The 25,884-nt window shown below is 41.3% G+C and overlaps 1 protein-coding gene across 7 annotated transcripts in view; it reads right to left on the bottom strand.

Annotated features, from left to right (window-relative positions):
• The window catches only part of LOC142408474 (SAM and SH3 domain-containing protein 1-like), a 584,518-nt gene that overhangs the window by 11,927 nt on the left and 546,707 nt on the right, over window positions 1–25,884 (bottom strand). For 5 of the 7 annotated variants that reach the window (XM_075499035.1, XM_075499034.1, XM_075499037.1 and 2 more), the window contains 9 exons: window positions 22,727–22,859; window positions 18,330–18,676; window positions 13,816–13,887; window positions 11,225–11,368; window positions 8,904–9,039; window positions 7,722–7,891; window positions 6,390–6,599; window positions 5,483–5,633; window positions 2,695–2,808 (listed from right to left, as the gene is read on the bottom strand). In XM_075499035.1, coding sequence (XP_075355150.1) covers window positions 2,695–2,808; window positions 5,483–5,633; window positions 6,390–6,599; window positions 7,722–7,891; window positions 8,904–9,039; window positions 11,225–11,368; window positions 13,816–13,887; window positions 18,330–18,676; window positions 22,727–22,859 — 1,477 coding nt within the window. Of the gene's footprint in view, window positions 1–2,694; window positions 2,809–5,482; window positions 5,634–6,389; window positions 6,600–7,721; window positions 7,892–8,903; window positions 9,040–11,224; window positions 11,369–13,815; window positions 13,888–18,329; window positions 18,677–22,726; window positions 22,860–23,069; window positions 23,512–23,570; window positions 23,861–25,884 lie in introns of those variants that run through there. The other 2 variants (XM_075499040.1, XM_075499039.1) reach the window with 2 other exon arrangements.

Here is a 25,884-nt window from a genome sequence, read left to right on the forward strand (position 1 = left end):
AGAGAACACCCTTATCCCACCTGATAAAGCCATGGTTTGTCTGCTTCTTCAGCTCTGCGCATTGCATGTGCAATTCTGATCTCTTCAGATCCCCTCTCTCCTTAAAAAAGCTATACAGCACAACAAGAAAAGGTTCGAAGAAGCCAGGAATGATCAGGGACATGAATGATCTATAAGGAATAATTAACAGGCCTTCTCAGACTAGAAAAGAGATGACTTGGGAGGGAGTATGACAGAGGTCTATACACAGACGCTGTTAGGTATGGAGGTTCTAAGGAAGACCAGAGATGTTCATAAAGGGAAACAGTTTCAGGAAAATGGATGAATGCCAGGAAGCAGTACCCAATTTTTGAAGTCCTTAAGTCCTTAAGTGATTCATTCCCCAAGAGTACCCTGGGAAGCATCAAATATGCTTGCTCTGTTCCTATACTTTTCTTTAGCTATCTGCTTTCGGCCAGTCCTGTGAGAATTAGCTTTCCAATACGGTTTCCAAGTGTGTCTCAGACAGACAACGCTTGCACACAAAACAAGCCCAATAACTGCACCATTGTCAGAAGTCTAAAGGAGACCTTGCTCTCTCTGCCTTGTTTCAAACTGAGGACTGGACTATATGGACTAATGGTCTGATCATGGATGGTTGCTTTCTGCTCTTACGTTCTTCCTGCCTAACACTGAATAGGTCACAAACCGTATGCTCCTTGCTCTCCATAAATTGGAATAAAATCACAATGCTGCTGTTAGTACATTGTGGATACCTGTGAGAATACCCAAATATTTCTGCAGTGGGACCCAGAGAAGTACCTATAAAATATACATCTGTACCACTGCCATAGTACATAGCAAACCATGTTCTAGCCAAAATGCAAGAACAGCTCTGAAATCTGGAACTGATGCCAAAAGGTCCAATATCAGCCCAATACAGGACACGATATTAGTCATCAAAATATTATGTATAACCATTCCCCAAAAAATCTGAAGACCAATTTCTTCTCAAAACGCATTTCCCCTTTATTAAGTGAAGTTTATTATACTAGTTATTATACTAATACTAGGCAAATGATTACCCTTATTTTAACAGATGAGAATCCAACGTATTTTAAAACAATATGCATATAAACAACTATGGTCCATGAACTTTGCAAAGAAGGTGGAGCACATTTCAGATTAACCAGCCTCGACAAAATCTCTGAATGAATCCCATACCAAATATTCTTTTCATAATGGTTTTCAAAACAAGCACTAAATGCATTTGTGAGCAAAAATGATGCAGAAATGCAGCAAGCCATACATGAAAAGCAATATAAAAATAATCAGTGGTATTTCTATCTGCAAAACTCAGATAGAAATATTAGTTTAAATGTAATAGTAAGTATCTAAGCAGACAGGCAATGACAATTGCTTTCTAAAGATTTTATTATATTGTTAAAATAAGGAAAATGTACAGGCAGCAATTTAACTTCAGTGCTGCAGCTATCATTATGATGGCACTTAGAGATAAAAAGGAAAGAAAATTGTCACATATGCCATATATTTAGCTATGATTATATTCCAGCATGCCTACTGTATGGGGATTCATATTCAAGAAAAAAAATTTTCTCTGCTTTCAGGAATTTAGTATATTCCCAATTTCAGACATTCAGCTTCAAAGCAAATTGCAATTTTCTTCAATAAATGGTTATTTCTGAGTGGCAGACTGACAGAAAATGCACATCCTAGGAGAAAGATCTTTAGCTTATATTTTAAATTGGAAAAACGGCCACTACAAGAGGCATACAGTATCTCTATTTATTCTGTTCTTGGTTTCCTGTTTATGCTGGATGTTAGCGATGAAACCAGGCAGTCTGAGGCCAAGCCATGGCTCAAACGCTTGGAATGATAATGCCAAACTCAAACCAATTTCATCTATTTTAATATTTCATCCCTAATGACAAGTTTACACCATCCCTCAAGTAAAGCACACTCAGTCAGCACAACAGCCTGATTTCTTCAGAACAGAGAGAGTAATCTCTATTATCATCTGTCTTGGTAATTTTTCAGTGCACCACCTTTCACTGATGCAAGATAAGGTAATGGGAATTGATATCATAAACATTTTTTTTCATAGTTTATTTCCTTGCCAACTTCTCAATTAATTTAACTTGCTAGTGTTCATAAACTAAAAAGTCCAAAATCTCTGCAGTAGGCTTCTGATCAGAGGAGAATGCAACATGCAACTTAAGCAAACACAAAAATATGGCCTAAAACAGAGAACATTTTTTCTAAACAGTTTTTGTATGGGTTTAGAAGAAATCCTCCTAATCTCTGTGGAGTTCAGTGACTTCTCCATTGCCAATGGTCCCTTAGGCATGGGCTGTTGGAGTGTAAGTAGTGCAAGACTCACAAGGCACGGCTGCATGAGAATATGATAGGGAGTGGAGAAGGCGGGGAATGGCAGTGAGAGTGCCTGTTGCCTTAGGATCACAAAAGAAAGATGATTTGTGAGATGTGATCTGTTTCCTACCAATGCAAATAAATTAGCAACAGTAGCAATGAAAAACAATGGCTCAAGCCAAGAGGGAAAGAAGCAGTCAGAGCAAAGGAGAAAGTAAAGTATGACGTAGCTTGTGTTAGCTAGGAACAGGAGCAGAAAGTATATGAAGTTATCTACTGAAAAAAGGCTGCAGGGATTATAAGGCTCATTGCTGTCACCATTACCATTCTCCAGGTTTTCACTGCTTTCGTAGCAGCCAGAATCCCGAGGAGAGCATCCGGTTAGGCCTTGGCCTTCAATGAGAAGTTTCTCCTGAGATCCTGACTGGTCGCTGTTACCTAGAGGATGCGAGAATACAGTGAAAAACAGGCATACAGAAAATCTAGCTAAACTTCTCAACCTTCCATTTCCAACACAATTATCTTGCGTGTCCAAAGAAGGACAACGAAGCTGGTGAAGGGTCTAGAGCACAAGTCTTATGAGGAGTGGCTGAGGGAACTGGGGTTGTTTAGCCTGGAGAAAAGGAGGCTCAGGGGAGACGTTATCGGTCTCTACAACTACCTGAAAGGAGGTTGTAGCAAGGTGGGGGTTGGTCTCTTCTCCCAAGTAACAAGCGATAGGATGAGAGGAAATGGCCTCAAGTTGCACCAGGGGAGGTTTAGATTGGACATTAGGAAAAATTTCTTCACCGCAAGGGTTGGAAGAGGCTGCCCAGGGAAGTGGTTGAGTCGCCATCCCTGGAAGTATTTAAAAGATGTGTAGATGTGGTGCTTAGGGACATGGTTTAGTGGTGGACCTGGCAGTGCTAGGTTAACGGTTGGACTTGATGATCTTAAAGGTCTTTTCCAACCTAAATGATTCTATGATCTTCCCTGTTGTATTAATTGTATCAGATCACTGTTTTAGAAAAGAGTGAACATTAGGAACAGCCATCACAAATGTTGGAAACATTCATCCCATTTGGTAAAGGATTAAGCAACAGCCTCAGCATGAGTGTGAGGGAGCAGTGTGGTACATAATGAAAGCAGAATGGACCACATGTGCGCCTCAGCTGCCTTGGGGCCAAGCCCTGCAACTTACAACCATGGAAATTTATTTAAAACGATGGTGTCAAAGTTCTTTCTAAGACTTAAAAAAACCCCAACACCCAAAACAAAGGCAAAAAGCACTGAAAAGAACCAAATTGAGTAAAAAAGGATAAAATCCTAACCCTGACCTACTTTCCAGAAGGGACCAAGAGGAAGGATCAGGAGTGGGTCTGGCAAAGTTAGATACTGTCCCCTAACAAAGCAGAAAGGGACAAGGGAGAGACTAGAGGTAAAAATTCCCTCCTTCCTTGGTCTGTGCAAAGAGCCAACACTCAAGTGTGATCCATCCAGGCTGCATAGGCTGGATTCCAGGAATTTACCCAGAATGTTCGGTCAGAAATCGTATTTTGTTGAGAAACTAAATCTGGAGCTTAAGATACAGAAAACCAACTTCATGATGCAAGGATACAGTTTATGCTATGTTTTTTTTCTCTGCAATAAAATGTCAGAAATGGCTATTCCAATTCCTATTCTCAGCATATGAAAGGTAATTACGGGGTGGAACTAAGTGCTGTGGCCCCTCCCAGGTTCCAGCTGTCTGGTCCCCACTTCTCTTTCTCCTCATGACCCTGACTTGGAGCTGGAATTTATACTTTCCAACCACCACATCACATAGTTCTTCAAGTTTTAAAACCAAAATTGAAGGGTCCTAAAAAAAAAAAAAATTATTACTTCAGGGAAGTAAGCATTCTAAATAGGTCTGCAAATAATGACGAGAAGCTCATATTAGGTGACGAAAAGCTACTCTGATATAAGTGAAAAAAGTCTAATTCTGCAAGAGCAGTTTTATTGGGGAGTAGAGGAAGGCAGACAAAGTGTGGATGCCTCTTTGGGAAACGAAATGAACAAGAAAGCTACATGTCAGTGAAAGCTCAGGCCACACAGCACGGTCTAGATAACCACACATCTCTAACAGAATTAAGCACTGCCCACTTAATAAGCACCTGTTTAAATTAGTGCTATGGCAGCTTAAGCTAAAACATAGGATTTTGCACAGAAGCAGCTGAGAAAGCCCTCACACAATCTGCTTGGTGGGATGCTAAACTTCTGCTGACACTTAGGGACAAAGGGGAAATTCAGTACTGTTTTAGGTTGCCGCAACTAGATACTGAGCGCATCTAAATTCCTGTCTCAAGCTACACTTGCTTTTCAAATTATTCTAATCTACCATGACTGTGTAGCATGGATGCTACACAGCCCTGCTTCCTCCTGTGCGGTAAAGATGCCATCCAATTTGACTGCCATGGCTTACTCTGCTTTCCCTCATCTTTGCAACCACTTGCCTGAGACCATCTGTACAATGGGCAGAATTACACTGCTGCACCTTAGATAGTTGGGCCACTGTCTTTCAGTCTTTGCATTTGACTGATATATTTTCTGCCTTTGAAAACTGCTGTGTTGTCATGTGTACAACCTGAAACTACCTGTACAATCCTGCAATTCACAGTCCAAGAATCATAGGCATGTGCAGGTAAAATAACAGAAATTTTAATTCACATTACCCTTCTCCACAGCCCTCTGGGCTTTGATCTTTTTCTTACCCTTGATGACCTCAACCTCTTCCCTCTAGTCTAGAAGTTTCTTATTTCCTATTCTCCATGGCTTAGCTTCTTATTTTGAGTAGGTTATCTCAGGATTTATTCCTGAACATCAGTATTCTAAAGGGTATGTGTTGTGCACCTGACATCACTTGAATACGTTGGGTAGCAGGGCTTACACAAACGAAAGAATTCTGGCAGAACAAATGCAAGTCTTAAGTCACTCCTCAAAAATCTACATGTTGTTACACAGGATTACCCTGGAAATAACTAGATTAGGAAAAAAAAAAAGATCAAAATCCTGGAACCAGTTTTCTGCTTTAAGGGGTTCACAAGGTTCTTAGCAGAGCTCTAGTAAAACTGAAAATCTCAAACATCCCACATACTATCATACTCCTGTAGAAGTTCCACTGCTGTGAGGAGAACAGCTCTGTGCTCAGGATCTCGGATGTTCAGTTCATCCAGATCTTCTTCTTCTAAAAGCTTAAAGGTATCCAGATCTTCATAACCATTGAATAGAAAAGTGGGCATGTGCTCCTGCATAAAAGGGACCAAAAAAAAAAAAAAAAAAAAAAAAAAAAAAGAGCTGTAAGACAACATATTTATTCAATTATTTTGTGAATAAAGACACTAGAAGAGATTTTCACAACCAGCAAAAAAAGCAGTAGTTTAGCAAATGCAAACCACTGCATAACAGTAAAATTATAGGATTATAGCTTGTATAAACATTGCTCAGAGATCAGGGAGGTAGCTGTGCCATAACTAGAATGCTGCTCATATTTTTGTATTTGGAATGCACTGTATTAAATAGCCTGGGTAGCATGCTACCCAGACACACAATATGGCACAGCTCTGTACGAAGGGAGAAGTACAAAGGGTGAATGACGGCCACACCAGTTTATCCCTAGCTCTTCTGAACAGAAACATGGAAAAAACCTTCCTCTTTAAAGACAAGGTAACTATTGTTATTTTACACTTTTTGCTTGCTTTTGAAGTGTGTTAGCTAGTAGCCATACTATGCAACGCTTTACGATCTCCGAGCACATACAACTTGCAGCCTGTAGCACTTCATCAAGCCTGACAGGCAGTTCTTCCCAGCCTCAGCTACTTTCACTCTGCAGCTAAGACCCAATTCTGCTAAGTGGTGTCACAATCCTTAGGATTATGAATCTGGTGTGCAGCTTTCAAAACTAACAACTCCAAAAGGTGTTGTTACACAAGCAACACAACACAAGCAAAACACACACAACAACAAGCAAAAGTGAAGGGTAAATAGAAAGAGAAAATTTTGACCTTTAAGTTGATGCGATCCAAGAGGTCCTCAACTGACTTGGGCTGGGGTGGTCTGCTCCTCCGGCGTCTCCTGGTGGGCCGCTTTGGCTTCTCTTCCTCTTCATTTAACACGTCCACATAGATAAATTTGAAAGTGCCAACTTTGTTGTTCAACAGGCCCATCCAAGTGCCCATGGGGGGTTTGCTGATTATATCAATGATGTCACCTTTCTGCAGACCAAAGAAGCAAGAAAGCCTTTTAAGCATGCTTTCTGATGGATATTCAAGCAAACACACCCACTTTCTCTTAGATTTTCATGTACACAGAATGGACAACACTCTTTAGTTTTCAAAAGGTTAACCACAGCTCTTGCAAAAACGTCCAATTATACTTGGTTTACAAATGGAAGAAAAGGGAATTAAGTGACATGCCTAAGACCACAGAGCAAGTCAACAAAAGAAGCTGGGATGGACCCCAGCTGTCCAGATTCACAAACCTGCTTACACCCCAGTAGCGCATCACTGTGGTTTTGTACAAATGTCTCCAAGCTGTGCAACTATCTGAAATTGGTGCAAATAAGAACATGCTCAGTGTATATGGGCAAAATCTCACATCAGATCTCCTGAGGAAAGGAGGCATATGCAGAAGGAACCATGCAACACTGTTGCTTTTCCTAATGTGCTTCTGACCATAACAAAGAAATGGATACACAACTGTTTTTGTGTCCTTAAAGAGATTACCTTACATACATCTGCTTTAATAGGAATTGGCTGCTCTCGGAATTTTAAGTAATGAATGTAAGGAGTCAGATAGTTTGAATCAAATACAGCACAGCTAAAAATAATAAAAGCCAATATCCAGAAAAATTAAAGGGGGGGTGACAACTCACAGTGAGCAAAGTAATTCAATATTAGCTCAAAACAAGTTATATTAACTGAAATGCCTTTAAGAGACACTCTGTGTAGGCGCATCCACATTTCTTCCAAGGATTTTGAAAATTTTTCCATTGACGGATTAGTTCGTTGTGGCAGACAAAGTTTTTTTCCAATCTTTCAAACAAAATCCTGCAAAATGGAAATGAATTTGTGGCACATTTTTATTTTTCCAGAAACTAAACACGCAAGTGTCTTTCCCTGGACATGGAGAAATACTAATGCTTACTTATATCCTATAACATTTTGCTGTAATTCAAGAAAATCTTAAATATATCAGAATAAGACAGGTTAAAGGGCTTCAAAAAACACATGTAAACTCATTAAAAGACTAAGAATTGTATAGTTCTTGCAAGAGCTCTTAATAAAGAATTTTCCAAAATAAATATATGACCCCTTAAAAACAGATATAGCCGGTACCTTGAGCTTCAGAGAGTCTGTATCATAAGGACTTGGAGTAAAATCAGTGTGAACCCTGGCTCTTCCACAAAAAGGTCCTCTGTAAGGAGGCTCTTCATCATCACCATCTTCTGATTTCACACTCTCCCTGTTGCTGGTTGAGGAATCTGTTGTGCTCACTGTCTGACCACCTGTGCGAGAGACATAGTATCAGTCTGCAAAAAAGAATCTCTTTGTGAAGAAGGTTCAGAAACAGAGACAAGACAGAAAATGGGTGGTCTTTCTACGAAACATGGTAATCAAAGTTAAAAGTCCTTAAATGCTCCTATTTCTTATATACGCATGTGATGGGAGAGTTAGTTAATCTACTTTGCTCTCCTGTTTTCCCAAGTTCAGCTCCTCAGTATTTAACTGCTGTTTAACTAGTGTCTCATCTATGGTACATCACATGAGATGTCATCTTTCTGGGAAGTTTTGCCCACAAAAAAAAGCATAGTGGTGTGAGGAAAATAAACTCTGAATCCTGCATGAGGGTTCCAGAACCCCCCTCATGTCCAGAAATTTGATTTTATGGCAACACTTTGTATTGATATTATTAAAAAAAAAAAAAAGCAGGTGATTTTCAGAACACACTTTCAGTTATTTAAAAATGGAGCTTTCTCTTCAGTTTTTTTCCCAGTACGTTCTTGGTTTCTATTGGTTAGTAATCCATACTGAAGCAAGTTCACACCATCTGTGTCCCACTTAAGCTCTGTTTTGTGTAGAGACAATCTTAACCAGAGAGGTTTTAAGTAATACTCCTCTAACTAGTTAATGAGAGAACCTCAAGGTCCCTCTGGAGGGGGGTGGGAAGCCCATCAGGAGTGCCTAGGAGAAATGTAGTGTAAAGATGAGCCTGTTTACTACTAGCCAAGGATTGTAATTCTCACTCCAATCATTTACATTATAATAGCAGGACCCAGCAGACCCAGCCAGAAAGCAGGATTTCACTTTTTCAGGGCTATGTATAAACACAAAGCAAAAAAGGTCATCTCTGTACCAAAGAGCTTATGGTCCTTTGTAAACCCTTAATGACTAACCCATCAGCCTTTCCACTTTTTAACCACTGTTTCTGCTTCGACTTTCTCTTGATTCCGATTACTGTGGAGATCTCTGCTCCCTGAAGCCACAGAAATGGAGCAATGCAATTACAACCAAACTTACTCATTGAGCTCTGACCGCTTAAGGAACTCCTCAGGCTCTCTACTGAGCCACCGGCTTTCAGCTTGGGTTTGTCCAGAGAGTCAGTATCTGGCGGCGGTGACTGTGGAGAACCTGGCATGACCCCAGGGCTGGACTCCTGAAAGGGATTGAACCATTTCAGTTTGGTAAATGAACATAGGCACTGACAGGAGCTGCTTGTTCATCTCCAAGGAAAGAGATTCCGTTTTCCCGCTCTTTATCAGACAGGATGAAACCTTCTATGTTTATCCACTTATTTCGTGGTACTCAGCTGTGGCAGAAACGCCACTTTATTAGGCATGACAGTGGGGACAGGAGCAAACAGACCAGTCTGAAAAAGCTAGCATTGTAAGTAGAAAGAAACATTACACAAAACTCCCAATTCAAAGGTTTTAATGACACATGATATTTTTGCAAGCAGTACTTGCAAAATAGCTAACACCAAATTCAGCTATCTGAATCAAGATTTTGTACAAAGATGAATACAAACAAATCAGACAATGCAAGTGAGACACACAGCAATGTACATTTTTTTGCAGTGAATTGTTGTTATCTTTGCTCATTTACCTTGAAGGAAAAAAAAAGAATTAACCAGAAAATGCAGCCTGTGCATAGCATAAATACTCATAAACATACATGCATAAATATAAAGAGATTTTGCTACATGTGCAATAGGTGAGGCAATTTCTCTTTTCATGCAGTCAAGCATTAGAGGAAATCAGAAAGGGTCTTTCCTAAATGGAAATTCTGTCAGCCTCTGTGAAGCACAGTCAAAGCAAAGCAGCAGATAACTTGTGGCCAGAATAGCTTTTGCTTGGTTTTTTTGAATGCAGGAGGAGATACTGGCACATAGTTTGAGTCATGATGCCAGAAAGGTACAAATATTCTAAAACGACTGTGCCAAAAAGTTTGAAAACAAAAGAACTGTAGCTTGCATACAAGAAGAGGTTTTGTGGAGATGTGTGGTCATAAAACTTTCAGACGAAAGCTATTATTTGCATGCTGCAGAATCATCAGAAAAAAAGTCATCCCAGCATATGACTTCAGAGGTCAAGTCAATCTTGGAGAGAGCTAGAGAGCAGAAGTATTGCTAACTCACTGCAAACCGATTTCTCAAAGTATCCCTTTCTTAGGCAGACTATGCAGAGGGGCATTGTAAGGCCAGTCAGACACCAACGCATCTTCTTATCAATATCAAATCATGTTAGACCTTAAAACGTTTTAACTGTAAATTTAAATTAAATAACCATAACTGTAGCACTGCCCCTGGTTACAAAGAAGTATGGCTAATAGTCCTACAGGAAAGGGATTCTAACGTTGCAAAGCATTGCATATAACTGGTCACTTTTCTGCCTTTCTATGCAGTCTCCAGACTTTGCAGTTTGGGGTTGTTATTTTGAATCTTATGAATTGCTCCTTTTACAGGCACTAACACTTTGCATTAATACCAAAAGGCAGATCTGGTGGGGCATGACTCCCTTTCCCATTCCCACTTCTCCATGGCTGCAAGCATCCCCGGCGACCCAGCGGCCGGTACCACTTGGGGGCGATGTTAGCCAGAGAGAGCTCCGCTTTCCCAGCGGCTTTCTAAGCTATTCCTTACACATTTCAAGTGGCAAGATTGGTTTTAAACAAATGCTGAAGAATTTTTGACACTCCACCAAAGCAAGGAACGCAAAGTATACCAAAAGGGAAAAAGACAGCAATTGTTCCTAGGCCACTGAAATTCAAAGCCTAATTTACAACTAATGTACTTCAGGTTTGCCTTTAAGAACAAGCTATAAAAATCTGTCATGAAAGAATAATAGGAAAATCTTCTGTGGGATGCCCCTTTCTGACTACATTGTGCATCTGTTTTAATGGGCTGCTGCAGAGGGCAAGCTATGATGGAGAAAAGATCTGTAATAGCAGAGAGGAACCGTGTATGTGAAGTTATGCTGGGAATTTAAACTAAGGTGTAAAATGCAGATTAAATATATTACTGTGACTCTGTGTCACAGACCTGTTCCCTTAATAAATAATGATGATAGATAAAGAAATGGAAATATAGAGCGAGATGTGTAATGCCATCAACCACAAGCTTCTGCTGATGAGCTACTCGAATGAAAATCTGAAAATGCATTTTTCATGGTTTGGCATCTTTAGGAAGCCATTTCACAGTGAGGGATTTTATAAGAACATAGGAATAAGCCAAATGACATAGTCTTGTTAGAAATTTCTTCAGAGATGCCTTGAAGTATGGGAATCAATACTGATTATCACTTCTACACTATTAAGTGTATTCCACTCCAGACCTTACATACCTGCTCAGACAGAGAGCTGCTGTATTTTTTAGACATCCTTTTCTTCATGGTTTCTTTTACAGACTTCACCTTTTTGCCCAGAGATATACGGGAGGCAGAGGGTGATTTGATCACTTCTTTATAAACAAAGTCTCCTTCTTTGCCCTGCAAAATAAAACAGGGTTTAAGCCTATAAAATACAAGAACAATTTTTTTCCTCAGTCAGCAGTCATTGTAGAGGTATCCAGGCAGACACAGGACGGCAGCATGGTGGCCTGTTTACTGCTTTAAATTCACTGTTGCGACCTTGTGCAAACCACTGAAGCAGTCCACTGTACCTTATTCCTAAGGCTTGATTTGTAAAACCTTTTCTGCAGGTACCGTGTGAAGATGTGTAGGGGTCTGTTAGGATGCCTTTATCCCTTTGAGTTTCAGGTAAGTATTTGACCTGATAGAAAACTCCATGGTTTCAGGGTAAGCCCTCCTGACAGCACATACAACAGTAGTTGTGGCTCATGTTGGTCAATACTACACACAGTTTAACAGGAGTAAAGGTGCCTCTGAGATACTAGCCAAATACATATCTGTGTGTATATATATATATGGATACCTACATTTGGCTACCCAAACTTACTGATTATTTTCAGACAGGCATTCAGTTAACATCTCTTGATGACAGTCTCTGTGGTTTTACTGTGGATTGTTTATAAAAAAAGTCCAAAAAAGCTACTAAATCCATCGACTATGGTAGAAGGTTACACTTGCACAGCTATTCTTAAGACACAAAACAGGGTACTGCCAAACTAAATTAGCTGGTCCATATATAGTGGATGACAAAGACCAGCCTGCTTTAAATGCATTTAACCTTTCATAAACCACTTTAAGATACCTAGCATTTACTTACGCCACAAGCACACACAAAGAATTAACATGGATCAGTTGACATTTTGCCAAACTTACTTGTATGACTCAGCCCTTACTCAGACTGTCCAGGCAGCATGTTAGACATGGTCTTTCGTTCTACAGCATGTCAGGAACCACAGCAAGGCCGCTCTATTAGAGCTACTACCAGCACCCTCCATTGGCAACGGTGCACCAAAAATCACAATGCAAAAAGGACCAAAATTTGTTTGGCCAAATAGATTGACTACTGAATTTGGTCTTTGACTTGGATCAATAATCCTTCTGAGGACAACTTAGGTACCCAAGATAATGAACCCTAAAATAAGTGTACACTGTATTCTACATAAAAGATTTATCTTTTTTTTTTTTCTAAATTTATGTATATTTGCTACTTCACTAATGTTCTCCCAAAAAGTTTCTCCGAAATTCAGCTGAAACTTCATTTCTCACCATTCTGTATTTTTTCCTTCACAAGTTGTTTGTGATCACAACTTCTTTGGTAACTTTTGGTCTTTTAGCAGAAATTAAGGACAGCTCTTTTCATCTTTCTGGAAGAAACCCTTCCATTTAATGGACTTAAATGTTTTCAAGAAAAAAACCCTTGATCTGCATACATTATTCTGGTGCACTGCATCTCTCCCACTACTGATGCTAGTAGGGAAAAATGTAACATCTAGATTTCACACTTTCCTATATCAAAACCAATCTGAACAAAGTACACCAAAGTATCTATGTTTAAAGATAAACACTGTAAGTTTGGAAGTTACCTTTTTTACTGAGTTGAAAATTGATGAATAAAACAATCACCCACAGTTTTGGCCAATTTAGGAGTAATTTATGATGTTAAGAAAAAATAATCAAAAAACAAAAACAACCCCCAAAAATCTAGCTGACATAAAAAATAATATAATGCTGGCATATAAAATGTTTCACAATTTAGACTTGATTTAAGTGAACAGAGAAGTTATCAGAGCCAATGTTGAAACAGAAAAGAAAAACCTATATGGGCAAAACGAGAAAATATGTTGGCAATTTCATTTGATATAATGTTCTGGCTCATTTCTGTTCTGTTATTTTTGGCCACGGGCTGACCAACAGTAACACTGGGACGAACATGAGTAACATAAAATGGAATTAAGTAACATAAAATGGAATTAATTCTCAGGGGAGGTGTTTTTTTTTTTTTTTAAACACAAAGAGCTCTGAGATCAATTGCGCAGCACCCAGCACAAATGGATCCTGGTCTACTCCAGAGCTCTCAGATACAATGAGAAAACAAATAATAAACCTCTTACATAATGACTTCCACACAAATAACTTGCAGATCTTCAGCAAATGAAAGTTTGCCTCATCTTTCCAAACAGTAAATATTTTTACCAAGAAAGTATAGTAATCATATGTTTTGCCTGGGGTGATGCTCTGAGGAAGTCAGACATAAGAATAGCCCACAGATGTGCCCCCAGATCTGTGCTTTAATCACTTGTTCCTGCTTCTTTACACATATGGTATATAAATACTTATACACACATGGATATGGGTGGGTATGTTATTCTCAAAGCTAAGGAAGTTTGAGGTTAACAAAGATACTCTGCTTTCTTGGATCTCCAAACTCTTATTACAGACCTAAATTACACTTCATTCTATTATAACTCTATTGCACATTTCATTTTATGCTATTTCAAGTCTGCGCCTTCTTGTCTTAAACTCACCATTTGGTCAGAACTGTTTCCAATATGAAGAGAACGATTTGTCAAGTCAAATCCTCCAAAGCTACAGGTTCTCTGCAAAAAAAAGGATGGATACAGTTCTATCACAATGATTAGCTCACTCAAAACATCTGTGATTTGGAGAACACCAGTGAAAACACAAATGTCTGCAAAAATGGAAACAAACAAACAAACAAAAGGATGGGAGATTATAAATCAAGAAATCTGTTTAAAGCAAGTTGAGTCATTTGTCTTTTCCAGAGACAACTCCTTGGCCTAAGGTCTGCTGCTGTTGAGTCATCTATTGCCTACTCTTCTTTTTAAAAAGAAAAAAGACTTTTTGGTCTGAGGAAACTGTTGATCTTATGCATCAAGTTTTCCAGGGTGCTGGCAACTCGACCTCAGCACTCCCATCTCCCTTCAAAAATAAGTCCACAGTAGCACTGAAACAGAGAACCACCAATCTTTTAAAGCATTGAATAACCTACCTTCTGGGAATAGCTGCATAGACTCCATTTCCACTGAAATACAGGGAAATGCTAGAGGCCTTGTAGGGCAAGCCCTTGGTAAGAGGAGGGAAAAGCCTCCCATAAGCATTGTGTCCCCAGAGACTCAGCAAGCCCTGATTCCAGATTAGGTATTTATCAATCACACCTGCGGTGATATGTGACAGCTCTGGAAGAAAGTACCCTATGTTTACAGTGCCACAATCACGTATTGGTGTGACTCAGTTTTGGCTGAATGCACAGATGCAGTTTATCATAATCATCCTGAATAAAAAAAGAAAATCAGCACTACAACACTGCTTCCCTCCCAAGAGCAGAGGGCAACCAAACTCAGTACAGTTGCATTTCCTCAGCCCACCATTGTTTAACTGTGGCAGACGAATCTCTGCTAAAGCTTTGGTATCACTTGAAAAAAGACCAGACACTTAGGAGGCTCAGAGAGAATCCAGCTTTTGCTTTGTAATCCAAAAGGTAAAACGTTTGACTTTTTATTTGGCCATTGAACAACCAGCTGCACAGTACTCAAGTACCTGGCCCTGCCAGAAGTCTCACAGGGGAATCCAGGGAAACAAAGGTACAGCAGTTACAATTTACGTGCACAGCTTCAACTCTGGGCTCTGCATGTGGGTTGCGAGACAAGGCAGATGTCTATTGTAAGGATTCTCTTCAGAGTTAGAGTTGAGACAAACAGGAGGCAGAAGATAACCAGTTGTGAACTGTAAGTTCTTAGGGCTGAACTACCCAACAGAGTAATTTCAAAGACACCTTAAGACTCAACTAAGCATCAGATCAGACCTACAAAGGATTGCTCAATCAGTACCATGAGCATGTACTTGGGAGCCAGTGAAGGCCCACCACCTGAGAACTATCAGTCTGCTTTGACAGTCTTTTAGGAAGAGGCAAGCTCTATGAAGTGTGCCACTTAATAAACAATTATATCAACTAGTTCTTTTAACGTAAACATTCTTCCTGCCCTGATCACTGCTAATCAGCATACATATTAATAGCTTTTAAAAAGTTTTCTTTTCTAGCTTTTATGTTGGGTGCTGTGTACCTACAGTGCTTGGATGACAGTTTTTGTAACCACCACAACTCTACTAGAACTCAAAGCCAGCTTTGTCTAGGCCACACACACATTAAAGAGTGCTGTGATGTAGAATTTTTGTGTGGTGTTTGTTTTGGGTTTTTTTTTTTTTTTGGTTGTTGGGTTGTTTTTTTTTTTTCCAGAAGGTAATGTGACTATGGCATAGCTTTTAAAAATTGCTTTTGGAAAGCATTTGAGACCAACCACAAGTAATAAGATCAGTTTTTAAAGCACAGCACGTTTAGCTATGAGTAACGTCGTCCTGTGGAGTCCATTCTAACTAATTCTACAGCGTATGGTAATCCCAGCAACAAAGAGAGGACATCTGGAACTGCTCTGAGCAAACTTGTCTGTCAAACCAGCCAGAGCTCCTCCTAAAGCAGTCTTCTCAGAGAGCAAAATGACTGTTGGTTAAATGCTTCTGAATAAATGTACCATATTAAGGATGCTTGCTGTTTCATTATGGACCTCCCCATACATTTAACATTTAAGTTCCACCTTCAGATTCCAGTTGCGACCCTGGCAATACTGTACCAAACAAAAGGTCTGTGGATGAGGAGAGGGATATTCAATGGAATGGCCATGCAATCAAAAGTATTATTGTTTTGGGAGAAAAGAAAAACTGATGCGATTTGAAAATTTCATGCATGTCCAGGTCACTGAAACAAATATAAATGACAAAAATGAATGGCAAGGCAAGACAGAGTGACCAATTCCACTGAATACATAGGCATTGCAATTTCCCTGAGGTTGCAGCAAACAAACGTTAAGCGTTTCTAGGAAGAAGGAGTGGCATTAGTTGAAGTTTGCCAGCTTTTTGCAGTTTCAGGAAGAAGTGTGTTGAAAAAGCTAGTAAGAGCAGCATGTCTCCACCATTTACCCCATTCAAATGAGGCTGGAGGAGCAGTTGACTGAGCAGTTCCTCAACAACAAAACACTATCCATTTCTTCTCCATTTGTATCTCTGAACTAGCAAAAGTCAGTCCAGATGGTCTTCATAATGAAATTACTATAGCAAGACTACTTATTAGAAGAACTGAAAAGCTTGCTTCTGTCATCTGTATTTACAAAGACAGTTTTAATTACAGGGCATCTCTAGCACATACGAGTACGGTCTTTTGCCTGAGATACCCCTATTGTTCAACCCACAGAAGGATGAGTAAGGTTTCTCTTATTGTAATATCCTTATGGGAAAACAATGTCTTTTGAGTACAATGTCTGTGAAAATAAACAGTACCCTGTGAGTGGCAGGGCAAGCAGTCAATGCAGAAGAAATAGTGAAGCTGCCAAGACAGAACGTTTACGGTATTGGGTAGAAAAAAACTATCTATTTTGTGGCTGAAGAGCAAAAAGTGAACCATGAAGGCTTCGTCACCTTCCACAGGTTATTCAAGGAGACCAAGGCTGTGACTCTTACGCTGAGAATACCTCACACCTGAAGAAATGAAGCAGAGGCCTCTCAAAATCTGTAGTTCAAGAGGAAAAGCTATTTCTACTGTATTGTTCACTGGAATATCTTGCTTAACATTACAGGTGCACTGCTGTTTCCACCCACTGAAGTAGGGAACATACCTACATTGTCAACAAGACAACAGACTAGCTGGCTCAGCTTTGGAGATCTGGCTGGCCACAAAGGCAAGTTCCTAAGAAACTCAGCATCATGGTTAAGGGAACTGTCAAAACTGGGTCATATAATGAGGAAGCAGCTTTGGATCTCTCTGGAGTCCTCAAATCACTTAATTTCCCATTGTACAGCACAATTTCCTTTTTTGGCCACCACTTGTTCCCTTTCCACAATGCTCTGAGGGAAGGTGCCACCTTCACCCCATGCTAGAAAGAAGGAGCAGTGGCCAGGGACAGAGCAGAAGTGGCTTCTGGTGGTGGTGAGCAGCAAGCAGGAGGGCAGTGTCTACACAATGTAAAACTCCCTGTCATTCTGCAGCTGTGTTCGTAACAGAGAACACAGAGCTGGGTGGGTGAATTGATGAGATGCAAACTGAGAAGGGGAGGGCCAATGTGAGGCAATGACAGCAGGAGAGAAATAGAGCACAGTTGACTAAGGATGCTCTAATCCTCTGAAAATTTTGTTCATCTCTCGGTATCCCTTTAAGAGAAGACCAACTCCCAAAGCATCACAAAGAACATATTTATAGCATCTCAAAGCTCCTCTGTTCACCAGTGATCTCAATTTCTGCACTAGGTGAATTTAAAAAGTAGCATTTTGTCATATTTGCTCTCTCTCATTGAGTTATTCTGTACACATAGAAACTGCAGACTCAACAAAACTCTTCCCTTACATCTTAATTACAGTGCTTAGGAGTTTCTAACAGCAAGGAAAGCAGAAGCACTGAGTTTTAGTTAAAAGTATAAAGCAGAAAGTGTTGACTGCAACCTCACAGAAACTGGAAGACCACCTTCATGGCAACTCTTTGACTCACAGACTTTTGGTGGATTCTCAAGAGAACCCTTTTAGTACAGCGATCCACTGTGGCAGCCCACTTCCTCTTGGCCTCCTCATCCTCCTCCAGCAGGCATCTCCTCAGGTCCTGCTTGTCAGCCTTGCTTAGGGTCCTGTCAGTAACGGGACGCACCAGCTGTGAGAGGTTGAGGTGACTGTACAGGCTTCTCTCCACCACATAGGTAATATTGAACTCGCTGACAGAAGTGCGCCCTCGTAGCCTTCTGTTTGGGAAGCCACAACCTCCACCCCCTTTCGTTTTGTGTCGCAGTAATTGTAGGTCGCAAGTTGGAGGAGATGCTCCTTTCCTAGCAGGGCGCTGGCAAAGAAAAGCTCTGGAACAGGAATAGTTAGTATCCATTTTCTTCAATCGGATCTGCTTCCTTACACTCTGAATCTCCTCCAGGGACACCAGAAGATGGTGCTTGTGCCTGTTGCTGTCATAAAAGCAAATGCTTTCTGTACTTACCCCATGGCTCAGCGAGCCGAGGCTCTTCTTCATTTCCCCATCTGTCAAGGAGCGGCAAACTTTCTGGGTCTTCTCCTCTTCTGGGTAAGAGAAAAATGTCCCGAGTTTCTTGGGAGGCTTGATAAGGCCACGGCTATCAGTTTTGCTGAAGGTCTTCACCAGCTTCCGGTTAGCTCCCCAAGTATCAAGACTGCTGGATGAGGGAGAAGTAGTAAGTGAGTCCGAGTCGTCCTCTGGCTGCTTTTCACAGGAGCCGTCAAAGTAGAATTGCTTCTTGTGAACTCCAGAGTAAAGTGCCGATCTGTCATCCAGTATAGGAGAGTTGTCAAGTGAGTGCTCTTCCACACCTACAGGGGACAAAAGCAGCACAATGCATGTCATCATTCATCATTTTCTAAGATGTTTCCCTGTAGAGCCTTATTGTATTTATTTAAGATATCACCCACTTAAAATGGAAGAAAACTCTTCCTGATATAAGCAGCCCAGAAGGTGTTTGCAAGTGGATAAATCTGAAGAGGTTCCTTCCATTTGTGAAGTGAGAGTTCTGGGATGAGACAGACGACAGCAACCCGTAAGTAAACTCATCGTTATTTTAAGTTTCCCTCTTTCATCTGCAGCTAAGTAAGACCACAGATGCTCTCACTAAAAGCTGGAAATGGGATCTGTTTCTCAAGTTTTTCTTCTGATACTTGCATATGATGCCCAGCTCTAGCGAGATTACAATAGGTCAGAAGCATATCCAGGTATTAAAAGCCAAACAAGTGTCTCTCAGGTCCAGTTTTCCAATACCCAGTGCTGCAGCTGGTGCAGAAAGCAGTATTTTCCCCAGAAAGTTATGGAGCTGAGCTCCAGGATGAAATTAAAAAGTTTTGGGTTTTCGATGAGGGAAGAGGCACCAATTTTAATCACACAGAATTTACTTAAATAGATGCAAAGAAAAAAAAGTAGGTCAGATTCCAGGTGTGCCAATTTCAACAGTGTCCTGATAATGACAGAAACACTTGGTTTTCACCAAATACATATTCCACAGAAAGGGAAGACGACTTTTTGCAACGCAAGTACTGGAGATGGGCAAACAGCCAGGTCTCCTTTCTGGAGTGGAGAGAAAGGGAATAAAAGGACCTGAAATTGCAATTCCTTTTCACATTTATCATTCAAGAAACTTTTCTCTAGTAAAGCAAAGTGTAGGCTCAGGTATTAAGATGCAGTAACAAGGAAAGAGTCAAACAAGAGTATACAACCTCCTCAGTCCTGCCTGACAAATTTCACAGCATTCATGGGTACATATCAGAAACACACACAGAAATGTGACTCTATTTATTTCTTGCCAAAATAAATTTCTTGCCTGACCCAACTTTGCCTTCATCTTTGATTGCTTCCACAGTCTTACAGCAGAGCTAAATTTGAACCATTACCAAAATACCTATGATTTACTAAACTCGCTCATTCAGTAACAGGGGACACGCTTCAAGATGAAAGAAGATTAGTTGCCCTGTACAGGCTTCCCATCTCACCTTCAGTTCACTCTGTTGGCAAAACATATTTGGCATATATTTGCTGAAACCCAAGATGCTATTTTACCAAGATAAAACTTGCTGTGACAGTGAAGGGATAGTGGATCACATCTGACACACAACTTTCACTCTTCAGAACTTCTCTGGGGTAGGTCTGTAGACTGAAGTCTGATTTTTACACCACTTTCACTGGACTGTCCAACTTGCTCTTCTTCCTCCCTACTTCTCAATTTGAACAGAAAATAGACATTCGCCTGGGACTGAATATGTGCTGATAAACAATTTTAGTCCACTGAGTAAATATGTTTTTAAACAGCTTGTAAAATATGCATTGTGTGTCAACACTGTAACAGATGTTATTTGGAGTGAGTCCATGACACAAAGCCATAATGACACAGATGTAGATGTGATTTGTTTTTAAATGCTATATAAGAATGGTGCCCAGGAATTATAAAGCTTCAGTTATTTAGCTCACTAGGAGCAGACTAACACAAAATACACATGGATTCAGATATTGGCACATTCTAGTGAGCATCAGATCATCCAGATGTATATGTAGTGTGATAACAGAGTCAATAGCAGAAATGTGCAAGAAGCATCTGGGACTACTGTACTTTTCTTTAAAAACTACAGGAACGTATAGTGGAAATTTGGCAAACTTGTTATTTGTGAAGAAAGTTTTGAGGATTATGAGGAATCTTTATTCTGGGGAACTGCACGTCAGTTTTCAAACCAAGCCTACTCTCACACTTTGTTAAAGGCTGTTGAACACTGATGAATTTACTGAAATTTTACTGATGTTACTCAATCAAATTTTATAGCCAACTCCCCAAAACCTAGCCATCTAGGATTTCACATTACTTCACATTCAAAACACAGATTCAAACAGCAGCAAACAGCTCAAGAACCGATCTAGTCAACTGCAGGTAACTTGGAAGGCCAGACAGCAATCCCCAAATCTGACCACAGTATTTTTTGTCATCTTGCATATCCAAATGGGAATACAGACCTATATTATGAGATATGGGGATGGAAAACATTTATGAAGCACTTAATTTGCCACATGAAAACTTGGATGTGGGGAGAATTTACTGAAAGAAAAGCCATAGGTATCTACTCCTAATGTAGACTTGGCTACTTAAGCGGCCTTCTACTTATGTAGAAGTTATGTAGAAGCAATCCATGTTGTTATTTAGCAATAACTGGTTTCGCTACAGAGTTTCGCAAGAGCCGATCTACAAAGGAACTCCAGAGTGCTTAGATAAAATACAAACTCAGAGTTATAGATAATTTATTCAGAAAAGCCTGGAATTAAGACAGAGAAGACAGGAAGGAGCTGGAGAAAGAAAGCAGCAGAATAAATTTTTTTTTGAGACAATTGTTAATTCAGTGATTTTTCTGTGGAGGGCAGGGGTGAAAAACTGGAAAAAAAACTGGAAGGAACTGGGACACTTAAGTGAAAGACTGAAGGAGAAAAGGAAACAAGGAGGTGAAGCGCTGTAAGAGAGGGAATAGAGAGCAAAACAGACAGTTAACATGCTGAAAGAGAAAGTCTGGTCAAACTGCAGGAAGGCGTCTGCACACCCAGCGGCCCCTGGGCTGCCTGCTTCTGCAGCTGCTCCCACCCCTGGAGCCTCTGGCTGATTGCTCCCTGCAGCTTTCCCCAGGCCCCCAGGGAGGGAGGGGGTAGGACATGCCTCTCTGGGGTCCTTCTTTCGCCAGCGCAGGGGAAAAATAGCCTTTTTTTTTTGCCCCATCTCATAAACCATGTTTTTGCTTCCAAGGTAACTGAGCTTTATGCTCACCCTATGAGGTGACAAAACCTTTTCAGACCAAGACAGCTGCCCAGTCCAGAGCTCTAGACTGGCCATGCCTTTCATGCCAGCCAGTGACACCATCATCACGCAGGAGAGAGGCAGGCTAGACCATAAATCTGCCAACACCCTCCTGCCACATACCCAAGAAGATGCACACGTTCTCCTTAAATGCACTAGGAAGGAATCACAATACAGCTTGGCTCACTGCAAAGCTGAGGGGAACTGACATATGATCCCAGGAAGGCCACTAACACAGAGGGGTGCCCACAATTCAAGTGAGGACTCAAGCAGGGCTGTGCAGAGAGGCTTCTGAGGCTCAGGCCCTGTTAATGTGAGTGCTCACACATGGATACAGGTCATCCGGAGTTAAATCTGCGGCATGGCATTCCCAGGGACTGAACTCTGCTTCCCGTTTCCCCACCCTCCTCCTCCTCCTTCTCCCTTCTCTCCCCCTCTCCCTTGGCAGCAGGGCTCATTCAGGAGCCAAACTGCAAGCAGGCTCCCCCAGAAGTAGGAGTTAATATTACACGAGGCAGTTGCTACCCCACAAGAATGTCTGATAGAGTTTCCGTACTTTTGCCACAGGATGATGCCATGTGGCACAACTGCGCCACCAACCAGCCGCTACTCTCCCAAAACTAGCGAGAGCTTCACCTGTGTGCCATCCCAGGCCTTGGAGGAGGGAGCAACACGGTGGTGGCTCTGCTTACCTCCTTGCTGAGCCTGGGGGGCAGCCAGCTGGGATTGCTCCTAGTCTCATTCCCTCCTGAGCATGGGGCATAAAACATAAACCAAGTTCTAATCTCTTAATGAGGGGCTCTCCAGCGCTGCTCTGGGAATACTAGGAGATCAGCAGTAACCACATCCTAGGCTGTCACTTTCCTCCTTCCACAGTCTCAAAATGCAACTACTTGGGTAAGGCATGCACCATAGACAAGGCAGTCTTTCCTACCATCCCTTAAGAACACTCCACCCCTCCCTCCCCCAGCCGTCCACTTTCTGTCCCCTCTCAACAGAAACATGTATTCATACACACAGTTTTAACCACATGCACATTGCTTTTTACCTTCTGTGCTGGGTTTTTTCATTTCTTCCACTCTTATGAGTTTCTTCCTGACTCTACGAGTAGAATTCACCAGCTTGTGCAATCTCTTAAACTTCACCGACTCCTCTGTTTCATCATCGGATTGTTCTCTTGACTGGCAAAGAAACAAAGGGAATATTAATAAAGTAGTAGTTCCACGGCTTGCTCCTTCAAGTCAAGTTAACCCAGCTCATCTGCTGCGCTGTGTCAATGCAGCTCTGTAACTGGTGTTATATTTTCAGCCCAGGTCAGACAAACATTTAAATTAGAGAGGGTTTTCTTTTTTCCTTTTTTTTTTTTTTCTTTTTCTGAAAGCGTGACATACCATTTTGATTTCTAAATCTGTGCAACGTAAGATCCTAGGCATCGAAATGCATTCCTGCCCTCGTCTTTCTTCCCATGCATTGTGTAATAACTACTTCCACGTCCTCTCTCAGTACGTTTCAGGCAGGGCTCTTTCCCAGGGCTCTTCTTACCATACCAGTTATGCTCCTGTGGTTTGGGTCAGTCACTGGTCTGTCTGGCATCTCAGAACTTGCTGTTTAAACCTGGCTATAAACAGCTTCTCCAAACTGAAGCTCTGTCATTGACGACTTCTCTTTTTTTTTCCCCTCCAGTCTTCCCAGAAAATAAAAAACAGCAGCACAAGAAAGGGATGGGAAGGAAAAGGAAGGAGGAGACCTCATCTGCCTCACTCACGAACTGCCACAGCTACAAAATATTCCTTTCCTCCTCCCTGCTCCCTACACTCCTCCTGAAGGCTCTCGAGGCTGGAATTAAGATGGACACAGCATTCCTCCAGCACCGACCAAGGGAAAACTCTGACCTTTTCAGATATACAGTGCAGTCCATATTCCCCAGCATCCCGTTTCGTTTTGCATCTGATCCAGTATGCTCAGTTCCAGCTGTTTTCCCTCAAGTATCAAACATTACAGAGACAAAAAAAAATTCCCCTCTCTCCAGCAGCAGTGACACAACAAGCTGAAACAATCCATTCCTTGTGAACATGAAGACGACTTCGATTTTCGAGCCAGATTCAACGTTCAATGTGCTACTTCCTCTGTTTTAATCAGTTCAGAATGTGGAAGGCGGCGGGGGGAAGGGAAGGGAAAGGAAGGGAAGGGGAGAGGAGAGGAAGCCGGCAGGACTCTCCGGCTCAGCCAGGACAGCCCTGGCACCGTGCGCCGCTGCACATTCCTGCGCGCAGTGCGGGCTCCAGCTGGAGCACAGTATGGATCGTATACCTTACTTTGTTTTCACCCGCAGTCCCAGCCAATTTGCCGCATTCCTAATGGTCGGCTCTAAAAAAAAAATGCTCATGCAACTTCCTGTTGGCGCAGCTATCTGGCTTTCCACAGCGCACTCATCCTTTTTTCTCCTTCTCCTTAATTAAACTTTTAAAAAGAAGAAAAATCCCCAACAAACGCCAGCACAAAAAGGAGAAAAAAAAAAAAAAGCAGCCGCTCTCTCTTCTTCCCCAGCAAAAATGCTGTCTGCTTATCTAGAGGCTGAATAAAAGACCGGGCAAATATAAAAACGCTTTCTGCTTTTCTAATACTCTTAAATATCAGGATGTGGTAATAACAGTAGATGCCATGGGGCAGGACGCCAATTAGCAGTTGCACGGGTACACTTTCAAAGGCACAAACAGTGCCTGAAGGAGCCGGGGCAGCTCCGAGAGCCTACCTCGCAGGCACGCACCTCACAAGGCCAGCAGAACCACACCAGAGCAAACTTCAGCCACTTTCTGCAAGGGCACTGTCAATTACCAGCTTCCCACAAACTTTGCGTTACTCCAAAACAAGAAGGAATACCAAATGGACCACATATGGCAGCAGGAATTGCCGTTCTGCCATCCGAGCGCCGCAGGAATGCGTTTATTATGGGTACAGGCTGGCTAGGTAATTAATAATCTTTCTTTGGGAAAAATACGGCTTTAAAGAAGAGTACCAGACTTGTTTATATCAAGATAAATTAAGCAGCAAGATGAGCATTAATTCAGAGATTATGGCTGGGACAACTTAGTGACTTGTCAAACAACAAGACAGACATATTTAGATAAGATGACGAATGGATTATTGACCGTAATCAAGAAGTTCAGTCAAGACTTCTTAGGCCATTAAGAGCATCCTGGCAAGCAACCATCATGCATGCTCTGCACTCGAGATACGTTTATTTTAAAGGCAATTACTCTAAGTCATTGCTTTCCTTCATTACTTTTCGAACACCCTTGGTTTGCAAGACTACTGTTTGTAAAACCGTGAGCTCTGTAAGACTTGGCTCATACCTGGTCATCCCGCCCAGGATTTCATCAAAGAATAAACAACTGGTCTTACTTTTGCACCACTGGTATCCAACAAAGAACTGTCCCCCTCAGGGTCATGAAGACTCAACAACGACAACAAAAGCTTTTACAATGTCTGACATTTGCATTCACAACCACCACCACGAAAGCGAGCACCAAAATAGCCTCAGCGCAAGGTACTGACATCAAACCCGAGTGAGCGGTACAGGGGGTCCCCACCACACTTTAAAATAAATAAAGTGCCATGTAATCAAGTGCCAGCTGGTTTTGCCCACTGCTTCAGGACTGCTGGCACCCTTTGAGCTGGGGGTCCTCCGCAGGCAGCAACAGACCCTTCCTAACGCCAGTGCTCGGCCAAGAGAGGCGAGAACTGCTCGAGCTTAACAACAGGAGCCACCAGATAATGGGTTGACTAAAAACAAAGTCAGTCTTTCTCCAGCAGCCTATTTCCTATCACATTGGGTAGCATGTGGCATGGAAAATCTTTTGTAAAGGAAAAGGATGGCTAATAACTTTATGCAAAAAGGCCTAAAAACGTCGGTGACTACGCCAGTGGTGCCGCTCAGGAAACTTTCTTGTCAAATAATGCTGATTCCTTGAAAATGAAACCGTTTTGAAAAAGGGTTACTTTTGTTTCACTTCCTGGTTTTGAAACAATTTTTTAATAAAAGGCCTTGAAATTATCAAAAGTTTCCATTTTGGTGCATGGGAAACAGACCTTAATTTTCCAGCTCAAGCAACGCTTTCTTTTACAGCTAGTATTAAAAAGAAAACAGAAATGTAAAGCATTCAGGCCGTAAGCGACATATTTGGAAATCACTGAACTTCGACGCTT

Source organism: Mycteria americana, chromosome 3, assembly GCF_035582795.1.
Source record: "Mycteria americana isolate JAX WOST 10 ecotype Jacksonville Zoo and Gardens chromosome 3, USCA_MyAme_1.0, whole genome shotgun sequence".
NCBI lineage: Eukaryota > Metazoa > Chordata > Aves > Ciconiiformes > Ciconiidae > Mycteria > Mycteria americana.